The sequence below is a fragment of the Nicrophorus vespilloides genome, unplaced genomic scaffold (assembly GCF_001412225.1).
Source record: "Nicrophorus vespilloides isolate i.1.1-1 unplaced genomic scaffold, Nicve_v1.0, whole genome shotgun sequence".
Taxonomy (NCBI): domain Eukaryota; kingdom Metazoa; phylum Arthropoda; class Insecta; order Coleoptera; family Silphidae; genus Nicrophorus; species Nicrophorus vespilloides.
In genome coordinates, this window is record NW_017095559.1 from 280,502 (window position 1) to 301,322 (window position 20,821).

General features: G+C 30.3%; 1 protein-coding gene across 5 annotated transcripts in view; it reads right to left on the reverse strand.

Annotated features, from left to right (window-relative positions):
* Window positions 1-1,794: 1,794 nt before the first annotated feature.
* LOC108556635 (synaptotagmin-7) overlaps window positions 1,795-20,821 on the reverse strand; it is a 43,967-nt gene continuing 24,940 nt past the window's right edge. For 3 of the 5 annotated variants that reach the window (XM_017912834.1, XM_017912849.1, XM_017912825.1), the window contains 7 exons: window positions 11,881-11,892; window positions 4,491-4,629; window positions 3,799-3,939; window positions 3,470-3,727; window positions 2,970-3,138; window positions 2,694-2,912; window positions 1,795-2,636 (listed from right to left, as the gene is read on the reverse strand). In XM_017912834.1, the coding sequence (XP_017768323.1) occupies window positions 2,536-2,636; window positions 2,694-2,912; window positions 2,970-3,138; window positions 3,470-3,727; window positions 3,799-3,939; window positions 4,491-4,629; window positions 11,881-11,892 (1,039 nt within the window). In that variant the 3' untranslated portion in view covers window positions 1,795-2,535. The remainder of the gene's footprint in view (window positions 2,637-2,693; window positions 2,913-2,969; window positions 3,139-3,469; window positions 3,728-3,798; window positions 3,940-4,490; window positions 4,630-11,880; window positions 11,893-20,821) is intronic. The other 2 variants (XM_017912855.1, XM_017912843.1) reach the window with 2 other exon arrangements.

Sequence of the window (20,821 nt, forward strand, 5' to 3'; positions counted from 1 at the left end):
GTGTTTCATTTAATTATTTTTGTTTTGGCATCGAATCTCCTCTTTCTCTCCCTTCAACAAAGACATCTGATTTCCAAAAAAATTACATATTACAACGTTTTCATCATTTATTTTATCGAAGGTGAAAACCTTTTTAAACCCTTCACAACCACGTCTAAAAACAAAACAGATTTCTCTCAAAATCATAATCACGTTTATATATTTTTTTTCATCATCATCATTATTATTCATAGTTTTTTTTTTAATTATTTCACTTATCAGGCACTACTTTCATCTTTTTTTTTTAGCTAATTTTTAAGTAACTAAGTTCTGGTTTTAAAGTTAATTCATTAGTTATTATCGTCCATTGAAATCTAAACCGTTTCGAACAAACAACAATCCTTAGAAAACAAACGAATCCCTTTTTATCGCGCGATTCGATCCATCCCTTAAAACTTACAATATATCTCATAATTATTGTTAATAATAATAATAATATTAATAAATATTAATCATCAATTAATTAATAACATACAGCTTTTCGTAGCAAATTTGAAATATATTACAATAGATTCTCAATATATTTATAATATTTAAGATTTAACAATAACATTCTCTTGATTCATTCGTCAATATTTTTTTTTTGTATCTTGTAAGTTAGAAGTTACGGTTCTCCTAAAATCGGTCGGAAAGTAAATTTAAAAAAAAATCATTAAAAATGTGAAAAATAAGGATTTCTCTTTGTCATCTGAAACGTTCAACAATAGTTTTTTCTTAGTAAACTCGTGTATATATATAATATATATAATAATAATATAAATCTTTTTTTCGCGTTTTTTTTATTCTTCCTCCCTCATCTGCTTTTTATTATTCTCTTTATGTACAAATAAATATATATTGAAAAAATAAATTTCCTCTTCTCGCCACGTCCACGTTTTTTTTTTATTATAAATAAATAAATTCTTTCTCTATAACATCCGTTTGTGTTGTATGTCCACGAAAAAATGATAGTTTTCTTTACTTAATTTTTTTTGCGATGTGTACCTTTCTCATATGTATGGTCTGATAATCGAAGATATGATGAAATTGCACGAAAAACTTTGGGGTGATTATTAAATATATATATATACTTTTTTTTTCATATAATTTGAAGGAAACAGGTAAACGTTTTCGTCCCAAAGTTGCATTGAATTCATGTAAATTCAATAAGCTCCTCGAGTATACAATTTTTGAATATATACTTCAGTTTCCTCTACATATTTAGATTACATTTTTATCCTTAAATGAACGATAAATAGAACTAAATTGAACTTAAATGAAAATACGGAAAATTCATCGTTATTGTTACAATAATAAAGCGCCTTCCTTGATTTCAATCTCTTCATATATCTAAATATGTATTTTGTTTAGTCATACAGGGTGTTTAATATAAAGTTGACACACTGTATTGCCGAGTAAATATTCACTATATGACTAGAAATATTTTTTTCAATTTTTTTTATATAGTTTTTTTTTCTTCTGTTGTTGTTCATCTAAATACAGTAGCGAAATGGAGAATGTCGCTTTTATTTTCCCTAAATACACTCGTTTAATAATAATAATATTATTGTTGTTATAATATTTTATGTTTTAAAGTTTTATTAATGAATTACTCATTAATACAAAATATATATAATTTTGAAGTGGGGAATTTGAATGAAAAAGAAAACTGCTCTAAATACGATTGGCTTTCACTAAATTGACCACAGAAAGCTCTACGAAAAATAACTAAAAAATAATAAGCGTAAAAAACACATTCCTAGATATCCCTTTTTGCTTTAAAATCACACCACTTTCTACCATACTAATCCACCAAATTTAGTAAAAGCCAATTGTAGAAGCGACATGTTTGTATGAGATTTGTTTTTTTTTTAAGGTTTGGAAGGATTAAATTTACATATTGTCTTCATTAGATTTTCTTGTTCTTTCTCATATTTTTTTTTAGGTATATTCCAACGCTCCAAGGTAAAGATTTCTTTTGACATCTCAAAAAGGTTGTGCGCATTTAATTTTTGTTGTTGTTGTTTTTGTTGTTGGCTCCTTTGCGATATTCTCCATTGGCTAATTCACACGCACTCCTGTCTCCTCTCTCCCTTTAACAGCCCTTACAAATATTTACCTTACACTCTAAATGGTAAATTGTAAATTTACATACAACGTTTTATTATTTTTGTTTTTTGTTTAGTTATATCTCTTAAATATTCATCCACTGATCATCTAAATCGTATCACAAAAAATACTGTCAAATATTTTTTTCTTTCTTCTCTCTTTCTCTCCTCATTCCAATTATTTTTTTTTTGTCACGAAACAGGTCGAGTTAGGAAATGAACAAAATAGAAGGTAGGAATTAATCCTTCTGTACTTTTTTTTTCACTGACCAGCTTAAGCTAATATACATAAAAATAAACAATTTCTGCTCTAAATCTACTGAATAAATTAATAAATAAATACAATTTCTATTCTCGTCCTCTTCATTTTCTCATCAACTTTCGATTTTCCTTTCTCATCTCATCCTCTTTATTCTGGCTTGAGCCTGTGCCATTGCACGATGGTCTGACGTGGCTTCGTGATCATATCTTGCCAATGTTTGGTCTCGGATGCGCCGGATCCGTTTTTACCTGAAAGTGGCGTTAAGAATCAACACTTAAGAGGAATTTACAAACAGGTCCAGTTACTTTTACCAGCTAACAAAATCCTTCCAATCAACTCGTTCCTCCCGATGTTGTCGAAGTCCATGACCATCACGTCCAGCGAGCATTCGCGGATCTTCTCCCACGGTACGTTAAAAGAGAAGGTATCATTGAAGACGGGATTCAGCGTGCATTTGAATATCGCCGTCTTGCGTTTCTCTATTCTCTTGTCGCCGAACTGAAGCCAAACTTTCACGTACGGATCTGAAATACAAATCATTTCATTTATTCGTTATCAATATTATTATTATAGGAATTTACCTGATTTTCCGTTAATATCTTTGGCTTTTAGGTTCCTCGCCTTTAGTAGGGTCAGAGTTAGGATGCTGTTGCTGGGGTGGTAACAGAGTGAAGTCAAAAGTTCGCCACATTTATCCTTAGCAGGAGGTTTCAACGCTTTCCAGAACGAAGGTTTCTCGCTCAAATCCACCTAACAAAATCATAAGTTACATAGAAAATGAGAAATAAGCAGAATAGAAGATAAGCAAATTAGATATATTGGGTATATTTCTATATGTGTATGAATTTTTGTATTCATATTAAATACTGTTAGAAATTTAATATTTACTAAACTAACGAAATTTAATTGAATATTTAAATATATGATTATTTGGCTTAATTATAATAATTAAAATTCTTAATTAAAAAAAAAGTCTTCAATTCTTGTTTTTATCTTGATTATGAATTTATAAAGATGAATATATATACTTATTTATTTTGATGTAAGTGTTGCATTATTATGTTTTGTTAGAAATAAATACCTGACATAATGGTAGAAATACTTCGCCGATGGAATCGTCCCTGGAAAACCTGTCGTAGTCGAAGACGTGCAAGTGTAACACCCGCGACTGGAGCTTCTGAATGGGGAAACCTTCGAAGTAGAAAGTCTCGTTCCATCGGGGATTCAATGTGCGCCTTTTGATCTTCGTCTCTAACCGGTGCTTCTTGTCCGGAAGCAGAGTGACTCTAACGTAGGGATCGCTGGTGCCGGAAAGATCCTTTGCCGGTAATTCTTTACCCTAAAAACAAAAAAAAAAAAGCAAATTACATAATCTGATTTATTTAAAAATCGAATTTATCGTAAACTTACTTGAAGGATTCGTAAGATGAGCGTGGTATTTTGGAAGTCATATTCCAGAGAGAAATGGATTTGTCCGACGTTCTCCGAAGGTTCTGAATTGTCGATGTACATGTCGACCAGCGAGATAGAGCGGTTCTGTAGGAAAGCCATCTGGAACAGTATCGAAATTGATGTTCAAAAACACCTTTTCTACTGAAAGCGCAGCCAGAACTAAAATACCATGTTAATGGCACGGGATCGAATGACGAACTGATCTATTCGAGGGAGAGATGGTGTGAATGTCTTAAGCGAGGCGCCGAACGTCTTAATCAAACAATTAGCTCGACCTTTCAATACTTTGCCGGCAACTTAATTAAAGCCAGTTTAAAAATAAAGCGCAAATATTTGTTAGCTACAGGTTAGCTTCGATCGATGTTTATCTATATGGCTGATATGAAAGAGAGAGTGAAATGAACGCGATTGATGATGGTGGAAGAGGAAGGGAAAGAGAGAGAGTGAATCCTGGGAGAGGCCTTTACGTCCCTACGGCGATTCGCTATCGCCGGACAGGAAATTAATGGCGTTCGTGTGCGGAAGAGCAGATAAGCCCGAAAGCAAACTACCATCGAAAAGCCTGATGGATGATACGCGGATCCGCAATCAAAATCTTCGGGCATTACCCATTAGCATATATATATATATATTCCTCGCTGGTTACTCACCGATGGATGGTCTCCGGCACCGCCGCCTTTGACATTCTGCAGTTGCTTGTTTGCGGGGGCGGTCGGGGTGCGGGCCTCCGGTGGGATGGCCCCGGCGCTGCTTCCTGCCGGAGACTTTGCCTGCGGACTTCCGGTTGTCCTAGAAAATGAGAAAGAAGCAGAATAGAAGAACGCTGTTACATAAGAATAAAAGAGAGAAAAAAAGACAACATTCCCTTTGTCAATACATTTCGTTTGTGCAATCAGCAAATTAGATCAAGGCTGACTTTAATTTTGTATATTTCTATATAAGTATTATTTTTTGTAATAATACTAAAAATGTAATCAAATAATATTATAAACCACTTAACTTTTTTACTCTATTGTAATTACATAAAATTTGTATGGATATTAAGTTTTATATAAGAAGGAAATAGAAAACATTTCTTTTTGTCAATACATTATCTATGCGCAATCAACAAATAAGATCATGGTTTACTTTACTAATTGGTTACATTTAACTCCTTACTACTTCTATACAAGTAAGAATTTTTGTAATAATACTAACTACATAGTCAAATAATATCAATCACCCATTCTGTTGCTTAACTTTTTACTCCAATTTCTTTTAATTACACAATATTTGTAAGAGTATTAAATAAATTTTAATTCAATAAAAAGTTATTCATGGAATTAGTTATGGTTAGAACAAATTATAAAATATTATTGATCACCAATCAAAATAATAATGCTTATCTTTTATCAGCATTAGATTTATGTACATAATATCTATGAGAACATTAAGTAAATGTTATATGACAATAATTAAATAATATAGAAAAATGAAAAAAAAAAACTAAACACAAAACTTCTGTTTTTAAGGAAAAATGTCAATAATGACTGATTTTATATAATAAGCATAGAAAATTGAAAAGTTTGAAACGCTTAAAGATAATTCTCATAGAAAATATATTTTTCTATCCTTGTTTCATTTATAAAGTAAGTATTTTATTTTCATTACATCTGCATACATGTTAAGTAAATTTTATATAAAATTCTCTACAATTATTGAAAGACTAAATAAATATCTACAATAAATTAGAACATCAAAAGTAAATATCTAATACAATCCAGATCTGAAAGTTCGAGCTTCTTCAAAGAAATTGATATAATTGTTATTTATTTTCAGAAATTGTGAGAAAATATGTATTTTATCATATCTATTATTAAAATTAACAAATCGATTTAATATTAATATTTTCAATAAATCATATGATCATCACTTATATAATAATACATAAAGTATACTCTTTATGCGTGCGTTGACCTACATTTCAAAATTAAATTTTTCGAGAGGACAGATTGGGGGACGCAATTGGAATTGCATTTGAATTCATGCATTTTTCATAGACCACTAAGTTGCCACACTCAGTCTCCCCTTTCTGTCTTCAACTCAAAGTATACATAAAACAACATCTTATGGCATTTATATTCAACGTTGCAAAATAATACAGATTTCAAGATATTTGAAACAAAACTTACAATCGTTGTTTCTTAAGTCTTGTTTCATTTTTGTCAGTTTTAAATTATTACCAATAGTAATAAAAACATATTTTGATGTGCATGAAAACTGTATAAAAATAACTTAATTTTTAATTAGTATTAATGCCAATACTAATGAATGTTTAAATTTTCATAGATATTATATTAATATTCAATTTTTATCTAAAAATGCTTTAATAAGTAAATATATTTTTTTTAGTAATTGAAGTTAAAATATGGAATAATAAACATCATTTTTCTTGGTAAAAAATGTAAATATGTAATAAGTTTAATACATTGTAGAGTTTGCGACTGGCATAAAATGTTTAATCCAACAGTGGTTATATCATCACAACGACTCCACTCATCCACATCTTCTCTATAAAATAGAAATAATGTTGTATATTCTCCACATCTCTCGCATAAATATTTATTGTTGAAAATACGCCCAGCCATCTCCATACATATTTTTATTAACTTTAAAACTCTCTTCACACAAAATTACAATATTTCTCTACAATGTCTGAAAACCCACATTCTGTATAATATATCAATTTTTTCTGCTTCAATAAATAAACACATTATTTTTATTTTATAGAGAAAATGTGGACTCCTGTGATGATATAAACACTATAATCTCATAAAAAAATACAGCAGCGTATAGAAATAAAGAACAATAAAAATTAATTGGAAATATTTTAAAGAGTTTGTTTATATAAATAAAATAAAAAATAAAAATAAGAATTTTATACTAATCGAATCTGCAAATAAAGCTACTATTAATTTATTAGTAAAAGAAAAAATCAAAATCAAAGTGATGATGTTTCACTTTGATTTGAGCGGTCCAACATCAGGAAAGTTTCTGTTTGATGTGTATTAGTCTAGTTATTCCTGGATGCAACGTTTGCTTTCAAAACTACGTGTTGCTCCACTACAATCAATATTTAACTGCATGTATATTCCAACGAGTTGCTCCTGTTTTGTCGTCTCACGCAAACACTCAATATTATCTTTGCGCACATTTAACAATACGTTCACATATAAAAACGAGAAGAATGTGACGCAAAATCAGCTTCAAAAAGGCACAAATAGTGATAGTATTTAATTAAAAAAAGGACATCAAAGCTTGCATATTTTCATTTTATACCGTTTCGTCGCCGAACACTTTGATGTGCGGTAGTTAAAAAAAAAAGAGGATGGATTGTACAGAAAATGTCAAAAAGCGAATAGTTCTGATTGTTGTACATTTACGCTTTGTTGCGTACTGATGAAATTCCTGTTCGATTAATTTAATAAATGGAATGATTTGCGTTGAACCTACTACGCTTTGTATATTAATTAAATTATTTTGTTCATTCGAGCACTTTGATGTGCAGTAGTTCAATAAAAAACAACGAATAGTTCTAATTAATTAACAAATAGTTCTGAAATACCCTGGAATACCCTTTCGGTAATTTTGTAATTAAAAGAATTTAAGTAGAATTGCAGGAAAACGGTGCTAGTTACAAATGAAGTTGTTCTTGCAAATGAAAACCTGATTATTTAAGGTATTTATACATAGAATTAGTACGATAAACCAAAACGAGGAGACACTTTTTCGAGTATTAAATACACATTTTTTTAAGTTTTAGGGCTAATTATAGGAAAATGTCAATACTTACAAATTTAGATATACTTCAATATTAAAGCCAAAATATTTAGCTATACATAAAGTGTTCATACATAGAATTAGCGCAATTGGCTCTCTAGTAATACATCAAAACATGCAGACATTGCTTTTATAAGTTACAAAAACGTTTTTCCTAATTTCGGGCTAATTACATTGTTTTTTTTTTGTTTAGATTATTAAAAAATGACATTGAATTAGAAAATTACCATTAGCAAAAATATGTATAACTGATATTAGAGGTAGATAAATCATTGATATTGGTAGAAATTAAGTTAATTTTTACTAAATAATAGTAATCTTGTTAATCCTTCAGTTAAACTTCTTTACTAAAGTTTATTAAAATATGTACATCAAAGATTAAGTTGCTATATTTGCTATATTTTAAAGTAAACCTTACAGACTTTTAAAAATACGTAAACCCAGTAAACGCAGTACATTATTGACTAACTACACTTTGATAAAGTTGAAAGTTAGCATCTGCTTCCTCATAAAATATGAAACTTATAATTGAAACAATATGGAAAAACCGCACCGAGAATCACTAAACTATTTTAATAAGTATATATATATATATTGAAGCTGCGATGATGGTAAAAACGTAAATAACAAGAGCAGAGTGTGATCGGAAATCTAATTGGAAGTTCTTGAAGCTTCGGCGCTTCCGCAAAAACTTTTAATGCACTCATTAGCATTCAATTCGTCCGTGCTGGGAAAGTGGAAACTGCACGTGAAAAGTTCAAGTTTTCTCTCGTCTTCAGTAAAGTACACGACGCAACAGAAGAAAGTATAATCTTCAAAAAGAAAAAAACGTTAATTAATCTTACGATAAAACCGCTAATTGTAAGCGTGCAGGAACAATGGGGTATTCGTTTAATGCGGGCTCAATGAAAGAAAGAAATAATCTGTTTGATGTGATGAAAGGATGAAAAGTGTGTGAGGATATTGTGTGTTTGGATCAAAGAGTTACGACCCCAAGGAAACGAAGCTAAGAAAAAATTTGGCGGAAAATTTCTTTTAGTCTATGGCGAATCAAATATGAAAGCGTATTATGGAAATGTTACATTTGCAGTTATGATATTTCAGGTTTTTCAGAAATAGCTGTTATGCCATCAATCGAGCTCCTATTTAGAGAGATAAGTGAGAAGTAGATAGGAGTGAGCAAGGAGACAGCTGAAGTTGGACTGCTGGAAAAATGACAAAATAGTATTTTTAAGGGAGTTTAATCCCAGAAATAGGACCCAACATTTCCAGAATCATTGTGAAATACCACCAACCACATAGCAAAAAAGGAGCATAGAAAGTGCTCGTACAGCGAAGAAGATGAGAACCCAGAACGATGTTGCAGGTGGACAAAGATGATGTACGAGGCGAAAGCAAATCTTGGAGAACTGCTAGAACTGGAGACATTCGTTGATGAAATGCTGAAGAACCAAGGAAGGTGGTATATTAGTAAGATATTCATTAGCACTCCTCCACTAAGAAAGATGAAGAGCGGAGGCTGGAGACGATCAAGGAAGACCAACAAATGTCGAAGTAAATATCTGGAAGTGGACATATTTTTGAGGAATATAAATTGATAATAAATTATGTTTGCTACAGATTTACTACAAATTATTTAGAAATATTAATAAACTGGCTGACTACGTTAATTACGTAACAAATTAGTAAATGAAATGTGTTTGCGTTGCTGCGGCTGAGGTGCAAATGTGTGTGCATTGTCTTCCATAATTCATGTAGGATTGGACGGATGCTCCATAGGCGTCGGCTCCACCAGAAATATTAACAACGTCACGCAACGTCTCTCGTGCCGCCGCCGCCCCAAAAAAAAAAAACCCATCAACAAAATGTAATATTAATATTTTAATCTTCATCCGCAAAGAATTTATGGATGCTTTTAACACGCCTCGTGCGTGGAAAACCCTACCATTAACGTAATCGTCCCTTTTACTCTCTACATCTGGAATATTGATGATTCTGAAGAACAAAAATAAAACAACGAAAATGAAAAATTGAATCAGTCAAAAAAAAAAACATTCATTATTAAAGAACGATTCTGTGATATGTTTTTTTTTCCTCTCTCATATTTTTGTGATTGTCTGATGAGTTTTTCGCGTTTTCATCGTTTCCAAATTGCTCCAATTAATACGTTTCATATTTTTTTTTTGCTGTTGGATGGAGTCGCTTGAAACGTAATGAATTGACAGACAAAACGACGTGCACTTGTCTTTTGCGAGGGTCGTGATGGATCCTTGAATTAATCAAGGGGTCGGAAGATGGAGTATCTAGGTGGCTCTTTGTGCGCAATGAAAAATAGGATCTAATGAAATTAATTATCCGCGGGTGGAAAATGTCAGAGGGAGAAGGGATGAGGATGAAGAGGAAGTCCGGAAAATCCCCGAGGACTTTACTGTTGAAAAATTTCAAGAAATATTATCCCCTCTCCCAGAAACGGAAATTAATTTCATGAAACGGTTTAGACTGTATGTACTAATTCTTTTTTGATTAAAATTTTGATATATTTGTATTGCAATTTCATTTCCATGTCTCATAAATGTCTTTATATAATGCCGGATTTATATGATCAATATCTAATAACCTTTTGATTCCTTGTATTAAAATTTATCAACATATTAAAGCATGTAATTAATATTTTCTTTAATTGGAAATTTAATTAATATTTGCAGATATGAATATAATCTTCTAGTTCTCTTTTAAACATAACTGACGAAAATATATGTGTTACATTTCCTGTATTACACAACTTTGACAATCTTGTACCTCAACTTTCCTTCATCACGTAACATTGTAAAATCCAAATCTCAGTCGCAAAGTTCTCTGTAATTCTCACTAAACTTCTCTCGTTTAACATGTTTTGTATTATCATCTGTATTTTTCATTAATAAAAAAGAACTTAATCACAATCTACAATTCATTCAAATTTCGCTTCATCTTAAATATAAATCAATTAAAGTTAATACAATTTTCATTTCACTTAATTATAAGAATTACAATATATCTAACTTTTATTAAATACTTTTAATGTTGAAGTTTTTCTCAATTCCTATTAAACTTTCTTCATGTTTTGTATAATTATTTGTATTTTTCATTGATAAAAGAACACTTTCATCTCAATCAATAATTCATTAAAATTTTGCTTCATCTTAAATGTTAATAAATAGAAGTTACTATAACATTTTCTTTAAATCATCCAACTTTCATTATATTATTATTTATGCATGTGTAAGTTTTTTCTGATTCCAATTAAACTTTCCCAATTTTTATATTTTATAAATAAATAATCATAATCGTTGAATTATAAATTTTCGTTTTACCTAAAATATTAATATTTTTTTCTTTAAATTCAGATTAGTTATTAAGTAATAAATTAAACCGTAATATAAATTAATGAATTAATTTGAAATACATCTGACTTTTATTAAGTACATTTAGTGGTTTTCCATGCTTAAATATTTGGCTCGATTCGAGATCAGCAAAGAGAGGAGACGAATGCAACGGTGATTACTTAGTTAAGTTTCGGCATTGCCGATTCAAGGGCTTAAAAGGATTTACGAGTTTTCAACCGTAGTCGGTTTCATTTCTTCGATGTGTAATTTATATGACCACAAAAAAACTACAAACATTTATTCTAAATCCAAATTTAACCTATTTTGTAAAGAAATCAAACAAAAGTAAACATTTAAAAGTTTATAAAATCTATATTGTCTATTACTAAAATTGTTATTGTTTACTTCTTCATAATTATCAATGAATATATTTTCATAATAATCTTAGTTCTTATTTTAGCTAAATTTAATGTTTTGTTAATTAAAGCTAGATAAAATTTGTAGTTGTTGTACATAAATTAAATGCTGTTAGGTAATAAATTATACGTTTTCTCTTATTTAAAAACTCGTAACACGAGAAATTTATGACCTACAGCAATTATAATTACATCTAAATTATGCAACGCTACGTAGTTTTTATGTGTTATAAATTATTATTTTTTAATTATCTTCTATATTTATTGGTAAAAACAGTAAATATTAGTATTTATTCGTTTAATAACCAAGATTATGGATGTGAAATAAAGGAAGAAATTAATAAGAAAAAGCTAAATTTATGAATATATTATTTGTTCCATAAGATTTTTTAAGTGTACGTTTTTCTTATAACAACTAAAGTATAAAAATCAATACTCACTCTAACTGCGCCCTGGAGATTTCCAAAAAAATGGTAACATGAAACAAGAGAAAAAGCACAATATTAATAAAGTTGTTAAACCTTTCGGTTAATAATTCCGAACAATACGGATTTGCGTCCATAAATTGTTTAAAAACTAATTTACGGATGATCCCATGTAAAAGTCCTACGAAAGTAATTTACATGAGGTTTTCGGTTGGGATAAGGAAACTCAAATCCATTCAACGCCCACTAAAAAAACATTATTTTAATTAAAAAAAAAAACGAGAATTAATGTTATGTGCACGTCGATCATCAATCTTGGGAGCGAAGATCGTCGTCTTTAAGTTTGCTGAAAAATTAATTAAACTGGATTTATAAGGTTTCGGATGGAAGATGATGGGGAAAACCTTTTCATTCGTAGCTTAATAATGGACAATCATCTGTGCGTCCTCGCTCGCAAACAATTAGAACAAATATTTCGAACGGTTTAATTGCGGCCGCAATTAACGGTGTGCAATTAGGCTAATCGTCGTCTATATCTGGTATGTATAAGTGTGTGACGCAGATACAAAGGGCCGACGCGGATTTGAATAATCCTCTCTTCTCGTCGAGTGGCGGAGCGAGCGATAGTGTGTTATTAAGGGAAAGGATCGGTGGGAGGTGGAAATGGGAAGAGCTCAAGATTGCCTTCGCCGCTACTGCAAATTCGCGATTGCATCAAATTTTAGCTCAGTTAATTCCAACAACGACATCAGCTAAATGCGAAAATTATAAATAGTTGCATCACAACAAAAATATGTATGAGAAAGAGAGAGAAGAAGAAGGGAATAACTAAAGCTCAACTCGTTATGCAGTTGCAGATTTTGTTTGCTCAACATTACTTTGATTGCACAACTTCTCTGCACATATTTTTTTTTAAATAAGCTAAATCATATGCAAATACTATTCAGCTTCCGTTCGAACAAATTTTTACTTTATTTCCATTTATAAACTATTAATTTTAATTAGTACAAAATACCATTCAGTTTATTTATTATTTTTATAATATATTAAAGACAATTAATGAAATCAGTAATTATAATTAATCAAAATAATAAATAAAAATAAACAACAAATTTCAAATTTACTTTGATTTTAGTAATTACACTTTTAAAACTTATACCAATTCATCAATAATGTTCTCATTGATCTTTGGATATACTAATATAATAGCATTGATTCTAATGGTATTAAATTACGCAGCTTGTTATGACATCTCTGATATGAGCTGAAATCCCGGGAATACTAATTGATTCAATTACGTAAGCAGTTTACATGACTAAAAGTAATTCCATAATGTCATAATTATAATAATTATAAATAAAATTACATAATTGTTGCCTATACATAATTTTTCTATTATTTTTAATTTTATACATTGTATTAAATTTCGTTTTTTCCTTATTAATATAAAATCTAATTTAAACTTTTAGTAACTTTATAAAGAAAATTCAACAAATATATTTTAAAATTTTAAGAAAAACACATCTAATTCATTGATTTTCTTGTCCAAAATAACTTTATTTGAAATGACGGCCTAGAAAATAAGTAGATTCAATTCATACATTACTTATGGTTACATTAAAATTACATAAATTTAAGAAATGTGTAAATTTCTTTATTTTTTAAATTAAAAGTTTTTTTATGTGAAAGAAAGTAAATATTTGTCGTATAATTTCCTCACCAATAATAATTCTTTTAAATTGCATCGATTCACTTCGGTTTATTTCAAAATAATAACAATAACAAGTTATTGTTTATATAAAAGTCTATAGTAAAATATTTCTTACAAAAATTTCTACTAATTTATATTATATAAATTTGATGTGAAACAAAGAACAAATTTTCTTTTGTTCTATAATTTAATATAAAGTTTCGAAAGAAAACATTAAATTGAGAAAACGTACATTTCCTCCCCAACAATATTTCTTTTCAATTACATCATCTTTTTCATTTTACGCTCATTACAAAATAATAACAATTGCAAATTAAGTTCCTGTAATATCAAGGAAAACCCATAAAGTTCGGAAGTCGTATAAACTTCTGTGCGGAGCTAAATAAAGAAGGCGCGTACAATTTTTTTTTTATTCGTCCATTTCATTCGAGTTGCTTAGCATGAGGGATGCTGCTTCCCAGTTCACATCTTGCACCCTTCGCATTTCTTCCTCGTTTCTTCCTTATTCGTGGCATTCTGGGAACGCAGTTCCTCCTACCTCTGCCTCCTCTTTTCCAGCGCAGTTGCCACCAACCCCTCCCCGCAATTTATTTCGTAAATTAGAACGCGAAACACCTTCGAAAACCCGCTTCCATCCTACAACTTGCGCAATTAAGTCCCGGGACGTAAGTTGCTAGATTGCGAAAACACAGGAAGAATTATTGCGATTGTAAATTTTGTAATTATACACGAGGAAAAAGGGAAAACACCTTCTCACGAAATCTAGTCTCGTCTTATTTCGTAACACAGTTCTTTTTTTAATAACACCAACGGGATAATAAATTCATCCTGATGATGTTTCGCATTCTTGTTTATGGTTAATTAATTTCGGACCCTTCGCAACGTCCATTTTCTTCTTTCCTTTATCCAGTTTTCTTTCATGGAGGAGAAAACAGAAATGATTTTTCGACCTTGTCTTAATTAAAATGTGCTCAAATGTAATTCACTCAGAAGAAAAATTTAGTTTAATTGCATCCATTAATTAATCATTTCCAGCCCTGAAGGATGGAAAAAACGCCGTGTGCACGCAACTGAAGAAAGCGGCGAAACGAACATTCAAATAGAAGAGTCCCATTGTTATTTTTAATTAGTTTGTAAGAGCTTTCAGTTGCAGGTATTACGTAATGTAAAAAGAGTATCTACTGACTTTTTATTTTGCTATTGACTTTGATAAATTATTTATAAAAGCGTTGGTTTCAATGCTTCCGTTTTTTTAATATGGACGTCGAAGATGAGACATGTTCTGATTTTCCAATCATCTAAAATGTTGATAATATCATCCAGAATTGGCCAATAGGAAGAGTGTTGTGTTCCATCAAGCCATCGCCAGGCCGTACACATCTTTAAAGATGCGCCAGAAGCTCCGAGAGCTTGAAAGGGCCGCCATATAGCCCAGACCTGGCACTAATCGATTATCACCTTTTCAAGCATTTGTAAAATTTTCTTGATGGTAAAAAAAATTGGCCTTAAGAGAAGCTTGTGAAAATGAGCTTGTCAAGTTTTTTACCAATAGAGACGAGGATTCCTTTAATCACAACATTATGAAATTGCCTTCAAAATGGACAAAAGTTATCAAACAAAACGACGAATATTTGATCTAAATCCGAAAATTCTAACTTTGTTAATTTCATCATCGAAATAAAGAGAAAAAACGCTCAGAACTTTTTACTTCACCCAATAGTTATTCCATAAACAATATAAATTAAGGGCATTTTTATAGCAAAATTTCGGCTTTACAAAATTTTCAATAGATTTAGTTATAATAAAAACTGTTACAACTATAAAAAATAAATGTTACGTACTATTTTTTTTTGTATTTTATGAATGAAAGAAAATGCTTTTATGATGATTATTATAGCTGTTGCATTTGGTCTATATGAATGGAGCATCTTTTCATTCTTCTCTTTATCGATGATCAAAGGATTTGAAGGAGAATTCAAAGGAGAAAAGAATTCTGTTGAACACAAGGAATGAAATGAAATACTTCCTTTAAAAAAAGGCCGCTGCAGTAGGAGGAATCAAATAATGTTGTTTAAAAGATCAAACGAGCACGAAACTTCAAAACTGAAGGGATGATATCATTATCAACGGGCTCGATATCCAACGTCTACTATATTATAGTCGTTGCATTCATATCAGAAAGCCATATTTCTTAAATCAAAATGAAATTATTTTTTCTATTTATTAATTCTACAGAACGTTTCCTGCTATTATCACGTTATCCTTTCTTGATGAAATAGAGAGTGAAAAAAAAGAAGCGTTTTTCTTATTATCCTTTTTGGGTGTCCTCATATAATGGATAAATCCTTGTCAACAATAGAATCCAATAACGAGACTCTTTCTTCAGTATACAAGATAATATTGCTAGTTGTTTTTTTGGTGTTGTTTATAGTTTCTTAGGTCTCTTAGTCTCAATACTTTTTGGTTGGTTTGGTTTTATAACATTATAAAACAAAAAAAGAAATAATTGTCAATCATATAAGGCCCAGCAATTTCTATAATATTATACAACAAAAAATAAATAAGTTTATAACATATATTTGTTGTCTCTTAAAAATTATTTAGATAAATAAAAAATAACAACAAAATTCGGTGTATAAAACGCAGCTTCAATTTCAGCAGTGTCTCATTATGTTGCGTAATTAAGACAACAGGTTGTTGTTAATAATGTTTTTGGCTAATTAAGTTCACTCTCGTATCACGTTGTTTATGTGTTTTAATTTCGCGAACCCCTGTTCTCCCTCGTCTTGTGCGTCTTCCTCCTTATTGTAATTATTGTCTTCCCTTTTATTAAATGTAGGTCGCACCCTTGAATCTAAAGCAACAAAAAAAAAGAAAGGTACACATACAAAAAGGGGGGAATTGTGTTTTTCAATATATTTGAACGAAGGATGAGCAACACTGAGAACCAATAACCATTAGTGTAATGAATCCCGACGTGAATGCACCGAGCCTCGATATCAACGTAAACACGGCCCCCGGACAATAGACATCTACGATGGAAACGTGTTACGTAATATTATGTCTCCATTCGTCGGCGACACAAAAAAATTAATTGAATTGTTTTTCTCTACGTCGCGTTTTACAGAAATTAAAATAGATTGAGTTTCCTTACCTATTGTATTTTATAATAACATCAATGTTAGTTTATGTTATTGATTATTAATTATTTCATTTTTAATTATTTTGTATTATAAACTATGTTTCATGAGAAATGGAAAAAAATAGTAAATTCATTTTGAAAAATCGTTGCTTCATTTATATAATTTGTAAAAAATTTAATTAGAATCATTAGCACGTTATAATTAGTACTGCTGAAGGGAAAAATATATTTTCAGGAAAAATAATATTTAGTTGCTTTTAGTTTTTCGTCATTAAAAATTATTAAATTAAAATCAAATATCATTATTATATAATTTAGAATCAATTAGGTTGTGTTTTCTTAATCCTTCGTTACTCGCACGGCGTTTATCAGACGCCAGTTGACTAAATATGCTTAATCTAATCACTGATGATTAAGCACTTAACATAGTTAATTATATAACTTCAATCGACATATACGTAAATTAACATTTATAAAACATGAATACATTGTTTAATGAAAAAAAAATCGTAAAATATTTACTCGTTTCAATTACATAATTATTTTTATTTTTCATGTAGAAGGTAAAATTCTAAAGCAATTCGTTATATTATTATGCACGGATTTATACTGTAGATTGAGTGTAGGGAAAATTTTAAACTAAAAAATGGAATTGTAAAAGGTTGTATTATTGTTGAAGGGCACGCTCGAGCATTTGCATAATGCATGAAATTCCATAACTTTTTCCTTCGACCAGAAGAAAAGTTCCGGGACTAATGAAAAGAGCAGACAAAAGCCGGAGGGAAAACGTTATTATTTCCATACGTTATTCATGACGGCGCAAGCGATGCAAATATATATATATATATAAAAATAAACGCAGAATCTCGGGAAACGATGGCAGAAATAGTAAATGCACTTCACTCAATTAGGGAGCTTTCATCGTTTTGTATATATACAGGGTGCGCCATAAATAACTTCTACATCTCCAGCAGACGACGAATTGTATTGTTTTCTATACTCTTCAATTTTCAGACGAATAAAATTTTCAACCATGTTGCAGTATTAATTGGATTGGAATTCACAATGCGGGAGTTATTTCTGCTGCACCCTGTATATGCGACTGTAGTCAATCATTATTATTTAAAAACCAATGCATTTTTATTATTCAATGCACATGGGAGAAGTGAAGCCAATAACCAATCATATTGGATTTATACTTTGTTTCCTTCCTTTTCGTATTTTCTCTTTTTTATTTTATTTTTGCTTCGTGTTGTTGCTATTATCGATTCGGAGGTAGTCAACAAATACGGGATTTCCGTTCCGGAAATATCGTTGTATGCAAATGGTCGAATCCCATATTGGCTGTGCACGACTCATTGCATGCATTTAAATTGTGCATTTCCGTGAGCGGCGTTTCTTATTTGAGATAGACGCCTCTGCCAAATATCAATTGGAATTACAAGGCTTTATCTCGACGACCCATGTCGTCCGGAATGTTAAATTTACTTGATTCATCACAATTTGCAATTGGTAATTTCACGACGTTTATTTACTACCGATATTCTTCTTTATCACCCGTTTAACATGTATTGAACTCTTTTGTGAAAATCAGTTTTAATTCGACTATATATTCAGACACAGTGTTGTTGAATCGGGAATTCTCGGGAATTTTGGAAAAATATATTGTCTCGATACCCGGGAATGATCGCTAAATTTCAAAATTGATGATGGCACTAAATAATGTTTAAAATATGTTGAGAGATTACTAAAAATAAACAATTGTGTTAAATAATATTAAGATTAATTGATCTTAATATGGTTAAAGAGAAACAAATATTCTAATATAATCCTTTGGATTAGAAGTTATCACTCATTTGAAAGTAGCAATGGAAGCTCTAATGAGAATTCTCGGGAATGCCTTAAATAGTTGTCTCGTATCCCGGGAATCAAAAAATGACAAGACTGAGTTATAAGATTTCGTGAATCGAAAAAATCAGTTTTAATTCCACTATCTTTTCAGACACACTAACTTTGTTTGGAAAATGTCGTGAATCGTAATCTGAACTCTTGGAGCTAAATTAATCAGTTGTTTTTTAAATGAATTATATAATAACCATTCGCATCCACCAATCTTCATTTTCAATGTGTTAACATATGATACCCTAAATGTTTGAATTTTTATTTAAAAACTTGTTTTTTTTTTAATATAATTACAAATTCGGCCAAACATTGAATTTCAAACTAATTAAACTCGTAATTTTTCGTGCCCATCGTGACGTAGAAACAAGACACGTTTTCAAATCCATATAAAAACGGGTTTAACACGCTTGAATTTGAAACAGTAATTATATAAAACGTAGTTTTCGTGTTCATATAACAATTGATTACGATACGAACGTCAATTAGCTGAGATTCATCGTGACATAGATCGGACGTTTTCGTAATCATAGAAACGATTGTTTAGATGCACAACAACAAATATACGAAATTCACCTGCGTATGCACCTGCAGATGACTCATCAACCAGGCACGAGTTTTCAACAATCTCCAGATTTTCATTAATTTCTTATCGAATATTTAATTATTTTTCATTTCATTACAATTTATTATTATTAAAATCGCTAAAAATGTATAAAAACTAGTGACTAGTAAATTATAACTTTTAATTTATGTATTATCAACACAACCGTTTCGACGTAACATAATTTATTAATTTAATTTATTGCCCTTTCTTCATATAAACAATTAGAATTAAAATTTCTATATATATTTTTAAATATTTTATGTTATATAATTTGATGTTTGTTGGAATAAATTATGTTATTGTTTCTGATTTTAAATAATTTTTTAGTTTTTGTATACGCATACATGCATGAATTACTTTTATAAATGTTTACATAAGTAATTTTTTAAGCTTTAAAAAAATTAAAAATAATAATATTTATTGCAACAATACAAAAAATAAGAAAAGTAAACATTTTCATAAAATAATAATTCACATTATTTCTTTAGACAGACAAATGTCTAAAAAAAAATATTTTTTTTAACAAAATTTATGAACAAATTATGTGTTTGACAACTGTATTTTTATTTATAATAAAATTGGTTAAATGATGTATGCATTTGTCATAAATTTGAAATACGTGAGTGCAATTTAATAACTCATATAAAGTGATTATAATGTTTTTCGTAATCGATGTGATGGGGGTTAAAGGATGTCGTACGTAAGAGAAATGCCTCGAAATCCACCCCGTCATGTTCCATTATGCGAGATTTTTAATAATCCTTGAAATTTATGGCTTAAAAATAGATAACCATGTCTGGTACATACACATACACACACGTATACCTGGCCCAGATGCTTATCGATGCACGTAAATTACTCTCAACCATCGTCGCCAAAGCCGCCTCCACAGCGTCTCGCAAACCACCTTCCAACCCCCTTCAACCCCTATTGTTCCTCTGATCACGTCACACATGACCGACGCTTATTAAGGGTTTATAAATATAAATCGCAATCCTTACGCAACTCTAAATGTCACGTTACCTCCCCTAATGGAAAGAGTGTTGATTACAATAACCGACTCGTCCGTTTTATGTGATCAAATCACGTGCGCGTTTATTAAATATAAATTTAACGAATTGTCCTTTACGCAATTCAGAAAATCCATACAAACGTTTCCCTTCTCTGATCACGTTGTATACAGCCCAGACTATTCCCAAACCAACCTCATTTTTCTCCCCCATTCGAGCGCTTTACGCAACATTGCCACTGTTTTACGTAGGCACATCACAATCCCAAGCCGTAAAAAATGTGACATGCATATGAAACTAATAAATAAAATACGAGGCTTTCTTTATAGACTTCCACAATTCCTCACTTACGCATTTCTTCGGGAACTTTACGCAACGTGAAACGTATTTCGTATGGAAAAAAATAAACAATATGAAAATTATTAAATTACGAGAATTTTCATAATTGTGTAGTTGAAGAAAGGTAAATGCAAACTTTAATTATACGCGTTCCTCAATCCAATTATATTTCCTTAATTAAAGCATAATTTCTTAATTAAATTGTAAATCTTACTTCCTTCTTCTCGTATTTCTTAAACGTAGAATTA